General features: G+C 38.6%; 2 protein-coding genes across 5 annotated transcripts; one reads left to right on the top strand and one right to left on the bottom strand.

Moving 5' to 3' along the window:
* On the top strand, positions 1-2,670 carry LOC119070082 (presenilin homolog). 4 transcript variants are annotated; one of them, XM_037174394.1, is made up of 9 exons: positions 1-324; positions 408-670; positions 739-948; positions 1,007-1,227; positions 1,301-1,399; positions 1,466-1,594; positions 1,947-2,120; positions 2,179-2,291; positions 2,361-2,670. In XM_037174394.1, exons 1-9 carry the CDS (start codon positions 169-171, stop codon positions 2,514-2,516), a joined length of 1,521 nt encoding a protein of 506 aa, XP_037030289.1. In that variant the 5' UTR covers positions 1-168; the 3' UTR covers positions 2,517-2,670. The 4 variants fall into 4 exon arrangements, with proteins under 4 accessions (XP_037030289.1, XP_037030287.1, XP_037030286.1 ...); XM_037174392.1 differs by having other exon boundaries at positions 10-339; XM_037174391.1 differs by having other exon boundaries at positions 11-324; positions 1,466-1,630.
* A 1,236-nt stretch (positions 2,671-3,906) lies between these two features.
* LOC119070081 (WD40 repeat-containing protein SMU1) lies at positions 3,907-6,336 on the bottom strand. Its single transcript, XM_037174389.1, has 9 exons — positions 6,059-6,336; positions 5,907-5,973; positions 5,698-5,841; positions 5,516-5,630; positions 5,265-5,453; positions 4,978-5,207; positions 4,588-4,913; positions 4,339-4,519; positions 3,907-4,267 (listed from the first exon to the last, which is right to left on the bottom strand). The coding sequence occupies exons 1-9, from the start codon at positions 6,082-6,084 to the stop codon at positions 4,016-4,018; spliced, it is 1,530 nt and encodes a 509-aa protein (XP_037030284.1). The 5' UTR covers positions 6,085-6,336; the 3' UTR covers positions 3,907-4,015.
* Between the last annotated feature and the right edge of the window lie 1,154 nt (positions 6,337-7,490).

The following is a 7,490-nucleotide window of genomic DNA, read 5'->3' as shown; positions in this document are numbered from 1 at the left end:
ACACACAACCACACAAAATTTAGTATGTTTAACATTGTTAATCTAACGTCAACGTCCTCCTATATTAATCATTTCTCATCCGAGACGTGCAAATGTTTTGTGTATAGTACCAATTCACTGAGATTTTGAAATTGATTGTCGTCAAGTTACGCTCATCTGCAACTTCGTATGCTGAAAAAATATTGGCATAACATCAGCAATACAGAGCCATCGAACAGCGACGAAACAACCAGGTTATTTATGGATGCCCATGTAGGTGAACCGTCCCGATCATCAGATATTGGTATCAATCCATCAGGAAAACGGAGGCGTTTAGTTCAACCAGTAGGTGGCTATGGGGTGGGACAATTGACTATATGTGCAGTCATTTCAGACAAAAAAAACGTTTAATTTCACCAATAAAATAGGCAACCGATAGTGCTGGCGCATCGAGTCAAATTCCGAATGCGGTGATAAGAGATGGTCACGGTGACGGAAGAAACATGCATCCGGATGGTACGGATGGTGTGTTGCGAACAAATGAACAAGAACAGTACGATGATGAAGAAGAGGGACTGAAGTATGGAGCCCAGCATGTCATTAAACTGTTTACTCCAGTTTCGTTGTGTATGCTGGTTGTTGTCGCTACCATCAATTCGGTCAACTTTTACAATGTGAAAGATGTTTATTTGTGAGTAAAACCAAGACAGGTGACTTGAGCGATCGTAATCATGTGTGGAAACATATATGTGTTTGCAGGTTGTACACTCCGTTTCATGAGAAATCATCCGATACCGGAACTAAGATATGGAACGCTCTAGCGAATTCCTTAATTTTAATGGTTGTGATAGTGCTGATGACAATATTGTTGATTGTTTTGTATAAGAAACGATGCTATAAGGTCATACACGGCTGGTTGATACTGTCTTCCTTTATGTTGCTCTTTTTCTTCAGCTACCTGTATTTGGAGTAAGTGTCCATGATGTTGTTGCAAAGCTATCGCTGTCACTGATCACAATTCGTTTAGGGAGCTGCTACGCGCCTACAACATTCCAATGGATTATTTTACCGCATTGCTGATAATGTGGAATTTCGGAGTTGCTGGTATGATGTCGATACATTGGCACGGTCCATTACGACTGCAACAAGCTTATTTGATATTTGTCGCTGCACTGATGGCATTGGTGTTCATCAAATATTTACCTGAATGGACTACTTGGGTTGTTCTCGCTGTTATATCTATTTGGGGTGAGTGGTTAATAAACGACTGATCGAGGACGGACTCATCCTGTCTTTCTGTTCACAATTTGGTTTCTTTCAGACTTGGTTGCTGTACTATCACCTCGTGGACCTCTTCGGATTCTAGTTGAAACAGCACAGGAACGTAATGAGCAGATATTTCCAGCGCTCATCTATTCATGTATGTTGAAAATGTTTGAAAACAAAATGAAATTCGCCTAACGTCTTCCAATACTTCTGTTAACAGCGACCATTATGTACTCATACATGGGTACAGGTCATCCAGATGCTGTAACTAACAGAAATGACGTACAAGAATCAGGACCATCACCATCCCAACAAGAACAACAACCACAACAACAGAACGCTGGAGAAGGTACGCCTCTTGTGAGATATTTTGCGAACAGAGACGGTAAATTTTCAGTTTTTTCTTTTTGATTTTGCGTGTTATTGGGACGAGTGGTGTTTGATATACTTAATGATGTCGGTGATATCGTTACCTGTAAAAAAACAATATTTTTATTTTGTCAGAGCAAGGGAAAGTGGTTGTTGGTAATTGGCAAAGTGCTTGTTGTCTACGTTATTTTGTTTTGTTTTCTTTCGGATTGCTTTTGTTCTCTTAGTTCGCAGTGATTCATGTCTCACCGTTGGTCGAAATTTTAGAAAAAAAAAATCTGAAATCTCGACCACCGTTTCAAATTAACGTTAACATTTAAAACAACTCTCAGATACGGCGGCTGGTTTCACCGACGAATGGGCAGCTTCAAATGGTCCACGTTCCGAACGTCGTCAAGTTGAAGTGCAAGCAAATACCACAGGCGATCAAAATCGACCAGCTCAATATCGCACTGTAACAACGCAACCACAACCGGTACAAAACTATGAACCAGAACCTGAAGAACGTACGTGTTCCCGAACGAAGGTTTGGAAAGCCTTAATTAATTAAAATTTCAATTTCAGGTGGCATTAAACTCGGGCTCGGTGATTTCATTTTCTATTCAGTGCTAGTCGGTAAGGCGTCAAGTTATGGTGATTGGAATACAACGATCGCGTGTTTCGTTGCTATACTAATTGTGAGTGAACTGAATTTTTCTTTACACAAAGCAGTTAACAATCTGATTTTTAATTTCGTCCATTCGCAGGGACTGTGTCTAACCTTGCTCCTTCTGGCAATATGTCGGAAAGCCCTACCAGCATTGCCTATTTCAATATTTTTTGGACTGATTTTTTGTTTCGCTACAAATGCAATTGCCAAACCATTTACGGAAAAGCTGGCGGCAGAACAAGCGTTTATATAGGAGAAATTTTTACTTTTCAATGGAAAAATTGTCGTCGATCTCTCGTTCGTAAAAATGCAATCATGAAATGACTTTTTTCCATATTTTAATGTACTAAGCTTCATGAACGTAGTATTTATATAAGAATATTAAATCCAACTAATTTCCCAATGTGGTCGGCGTCTTTTTTTTCATCTTGGATCGTTTAAGGTGGGCTAGCCAATCGGTCTAGCTTTCACTTAATGGCAAAACGTATGTGAAAACGAGAAAACTCGTTGAAGTAGAAGAATCAATATTGTTATGTGGCGATACGTGTCCCACTTACTATGGTCTTTCTAACAACAATTTACTCATCTTTCACCAACGCAACACTTTTTGTCAGAAGTTATCAAAGAAAATTCAATATTACTTTCTCGTTCTGTGGTAACAAGTTTGTTACTTTAGATTTAGCTGTTGACCGAGGGGCAGATAATTGTAGGTACTTTTTATTACTTGATTCTGTCAACTAGCAATTTGGAGTATCGGGAAATGATTTCTAAGTCTTTCATTCTTTTCCGGAATTTCCGATAAAAAATTGAATATATTTCGACAGATTTAAATGAGACAACAGTATAGAGTAACCTCGTTCCGCGCGAGATCGTTACACTAGAAGAGGAATTTAATGATGCTACATTTTACAGTGCACACTTAATTAAGAGTGTTTTTCAGAGAGATACAAATGGTCTTCACGATGTTGCTAAACAGTCTAGATGTTGCTATTCAGGAATAGGAGTTTCGCGCCCATGCGGCTTTAAGGGGCGTCCTGGGTTTGGGGGTTTTTCAAACGGAGACAAAATGAAAAAGGATGTGAAAGTGTGTAGAATGAACTTGTGGTTAGCATAGAGAACATCTAAAAGGGCGGTAGCTATCAAATAAAGAAATTTACAAACACCAACCTTCCCTTCGTAGACCATTAAAGAAAACTGGCGGCTGCAGAAAATTTGACACAAGAATTCAATTTTCGACTATTTTCCAAATTCGTGTAGCCATGTAATACCTCTAAACACACTTGCAATTGTACTAGTTGGCACATCAGACGACAGTGAAATTTAGAAATGTTTAGCTGGTTCACTCTTACAAACAAAACAGTTACATAAACGTCCATGGTAGTGCTAAAACCGTAACAAAACGTTTAAGCAGTTTTGTTTTTATGAGTTGAAGAGCTGAAGCGAATTCCTGCATGATCCTCGCGGTTTGGCTTAGCTGTGTGAGTTGAGACATACTGGTTCACAAACCAGGAGGTGGACTTTTTCGTTTAAGAGATTGTTGCATTCATGTCATGTTAATGTTCGGTTATTCGATTCAAGACTGGCGTGGACTTTTCCGCTTTGTTTCCGTCTATTGCTTTTTGGTTCATCGGTAAAAATTCGGATTCAATTGAATTCAAAACCATTTATTGTTACGTCCGTTGTAATCGATGTTACAACACATACAAGCAAAGTAAATTGTGGAATACCGTCGGTACGCCAATCGTTGAATATCTATGGCTTCCACATCTTCAGTAACCCGTCTTCGCTGTAACTAGCCAACAAATTCTGATGCGGATGATGAGTCAATCCAATGACGTCTTTCTCATGAACGTTCAATGTCCGTTCCAATTTACCCGACGATATCGAAAAGCAGTACAGCACCATATCCTCACCAGCACAGTAGATGAACTCGCCTCGAGGCGATAATGTGGCACAAATAAATGCACCGCCTTCACGCTTACCGGATGAAAATGATTTGACAATCTGTAAGTTAATGAATTCTTGGTATCAGTCGATTTCGGTTGACTTAAAACAATGTCTGAGGGTTCGATTACCTGGCCTTGCATGTTCATGATGACAACAGTGTTTGAACGATTGCATACGATAAAATGTTCTGGATTTTTCGGGAGCAATAATACTGCACTGACCGCCAGATCGTTTCCTAATGTTTTGAAAGTTGCTGTGCATTCGGTTGTTTTCAATGACCAAATCTTAACTGTTCCATCCGACGAACCACTAAATGTACAAAATTGTTATGTGAAAAAAAACCGACTCTTTTTGTGCACATCAAATTGCAGTTTTACCTTAAAATGTTATGACCATCAGCGGTGAAAGCACACTCGTTAACGTAGGATGTGTGTCCTTTAAACTCCTTTAGCATTTTACCAGATTTCAGTCCGTGTAGTCGAATCAAATGATCGAACGAAGCGGATAAAACCTGACTGTTGTCACGTGAGAACTGCAAGCAAGTGATTCCCTTGCTGTGAGCTTTTTCGAACCGTCGTAAACACTGTCCGGTCATAATACGCCAAACTTTGATTTGTCCGTCCTGAGAGCCTGTCGTTAGCATTTCGGAATCACGAGAAAATGACATGGCCAGTACTGCCTGCTCCATCATCATGAAATTGTCCTGTAACAAGCAAATTTTAGTTCAATCACTAACCCGTCTAATTCATCATTGCAAATCGTCCAACCTGCGCTTGGTACTTCAAATCTTTTCGAATTTTCCCGGTGGTAAAGTTCCAAACTTCAATAAAACCGTCAACGCTACCAGTGACCAAATATTGACCATCTGGCGAGAAGCTTGCCGTTTCCGTGTGTGATTTTTGACCGAATTTAATTTGTCGAGCAAGTTGCGTTGGATACATTTCCTCCTCTTGGTCACGGATTGCAGCCTTACCTCGGAACAAATCGATTGTTGTTCCTGGAAGAAATATTACAGTTAGGATTTTGCAACAGTACCATAGCCAGTTTAACATACCGGGAGGTAAAAGTCCTTGATGTTGTTGCCATTTCAGTGCTTGGCCGAGCAACGCCAACAATCTCGAAGATGGTACGACAGACACCTCTCCACTTAATTCTTGTGCTATGACATTTCGTCGCTTCTCTTTGCTACTACCCTCCGGATAGGCTTCACGAGGATCAAAATAAGCTCTCTGAAGCATGTTTTCTGGAAACGTTTGATCAGTCAGCTCATTCGTTGCAATATTGGCAATCAAAATATATTTTTACCTAAGTGAATGTATCGCTCTGCTTCTTGTTGCTTTAGCATAATCATAGGATCCGTTTGTCGTAGTAGCGATCTGGCAGCTCCAAGTTCTCGTAGCTCGATCAGCTCCAGGACAATCTGAAAATAAAATATATTTGTCATCAAGTCATCAAAACAACGCTGATTGTGTGAACATTTGACCAACCTGTTCGTACAAATTAATCAATTTCTTATCCGGCAGTTTTAATGACTGAATTGCCTTCAACACTGTATCCCAATGACCATTATGAATATCCGACACAAATCCATCGATACTATCGACCGTGTTCAATGAGACTCCAGTTTCCTCCTAATCAAAACAAAAAGTGGAGCCGGTTTACGTGTCGGAGTTCCGATTATTGTACATGAATTTACCTGAATAGTTTGCAATGTTTTATGCAAATTAGACTCCTTCAAATATTGTTGAATCAGACGGATAACGCTAAAATTTTATGAAATTATCGATAAATTATATACACACACGCCATTCGAAATTCTAATTCCATTTTAGTCCAGTGAACACTTACTCAGCGGACTCGATTTCTATCGACATTTTGGCAGTGCTCTATCAATCGTTTTCCTTACAGAAAATATTTACTTATTCTTGCTGCCGCTGAAAAGTATCAAAACATTGCTGGAAACGATGATAAATAAATAGAAACTCTGAAGCTCTTCACTATACCGCACACACTCTGACAATATATGACAAGTCGAGCAGAATGTTCACTTTTCTAATATTGACAGTAGTGACAGTATTGGACTTTGTGTTAAGCGCGTTCAAAAGTTTTGTTTAATAAACTGGAACCTGTTTCAAAATGACAATGTTTTGAAGAGCATGTTCCATCGCTACATATCTTACAGTGAAATGGCCTTGAGATGAAATTTTTCACGGATACTATCGATGGTTCGAAAACGAGTAGAAAAAAATGCTGGAAAAAATCCAAAGTAAAAAAAAAACAAAAAAAATCCTTGAATTGAGTGACCTCTCTATTCTGGGCATAACAAAGCTAGAACTAAAATTTCAATCGATATCTTAAGGTGAAAGATTTCAGGGAGACTGCTTAAAGAGCTAATTGTTTATAATTTGTAAAAGCAGAGTGGACACATCCTTCTACCTTTACAATTGGGTTAGAGCCTGAACTTTAAGCTCGATTTTAAGCCGTCAATATCACTAGTCGAAAAAATAATTTCGAAGCAGTTAAGTAAACTTGTCAAGATCGGGAGGTAAACTACTTCAATCCCGACCGATACATGGAAGTTTGAAATACTCATATCTACCTAACATCCTGTTGACAAGTAACAGATTTTTATCAAAATAACAATTTAGTATCTATAGATCTAGGTACCAATATTGACGTAAACCTTTCGTCATTTACGATTCCCCATCGAGCGTTTGACATTTTCGACTTTTTTTTACTCGAATGGGTCTGTTCCAAGGCCATACGAATTGTCAAATCACTCTCAAATTTCATCCGTAGAGACACAGCCTGATCAATAATTGTATGAAAACCGATCTCTGTGGATGAGTTCGGCTAGTGAAAATTCGTCTTTACAGTTACGTGGAACAAACCTATTGAAAAAATGGAAAGAGAAAGTCAGCAACGATATGTAAAAAGAACTTTGACGCTTGCCTTTCAAATTACTATTAGAGTATTACACACATAGTTATAGCATCATATGATGTGACCTATAAGTGCGCTAAAAATGTAAATATTTTCAACTGACAGTTGCACGAAGTAACGCTATAATATATAACGTCATATAATAAATGTCAAAAAAATGAGCATTAAAATTACCCGCTGTACGTTTTCAAATAGAAGGCGCACTTAAGGCATAAATTTTGTATGAAAAGTCAAACGTCACCGTGAATCTAATAAAATTAATTATTTTACCTCGTGGATAGTATTAGCTTTGAATTTTAGACAATGACCATGAAAATAGGCTAATAAATTTGAACAC

The sequence above is a fragment of the Bradysia coprophila genome, assembly GCF_014529535.1.
Source record: "Bradysia coprophila strain Holo2 chromosome X unlocalized genomic scaffold, BU_Bcop_v1 contig_45, whole genome shotgun sequence".
Lineage (NCBI taxonomy): Eukaryota > Metazoa > Arthropoda > Insecta > Diptera > Sciaridae > Bradysia > Bradysia coprophila.
The sequence above is the reverse complement of the archived record's forward strand: the minus strand, read 5'-3'. Positions and strand labels throughout refer to the sequence as shown.

Excerpts from the sequence above, each read along its gene's own strand:
- LOC119070082 (XM_037174390.1), top strand. The coding sequence starts at position 169 with ATGCTGAAAAAATATTGGCATAACATCAGCAATACAGAGCCATCGAAC. Across the intron at positions 671-738 it reads AATGTGAAAGATGTTTATTT|GTTGTACACTCCGTTTCATG; the intron begins GTGAGTAAAACC and ends ATGTGTTTGCAG. Across the intron at positions 1,400-1,465 it reads TCCAGCGCTCATCTATTCAT|CGACCATTATGTACTCATAC; the intron begins GTATGTTGAAAA and ends TTCTGTTAACAG.
- LOC119070081 (XM_037174389.1), bottom strand. The coding sequence starts at position 6,084 with ATGTCGATAGAAATCGAGTCCGCTGA. Across the intron at positions 5,631-5,697 it reads TGATTAATTTGTACGAACAG|ATTGTCCTGGAGCTGATCGA; the intron begins GTTGGTCAAATG and ends TTTTATTTTCAG. Across the intron at positions 5,208-5,264 it reads TCAAGGACTTTTACCTCCCG|GAACAACAATCGATTTGTTC; the intron begins GTATGTTAAACT and ends TATTTCTTCCAG.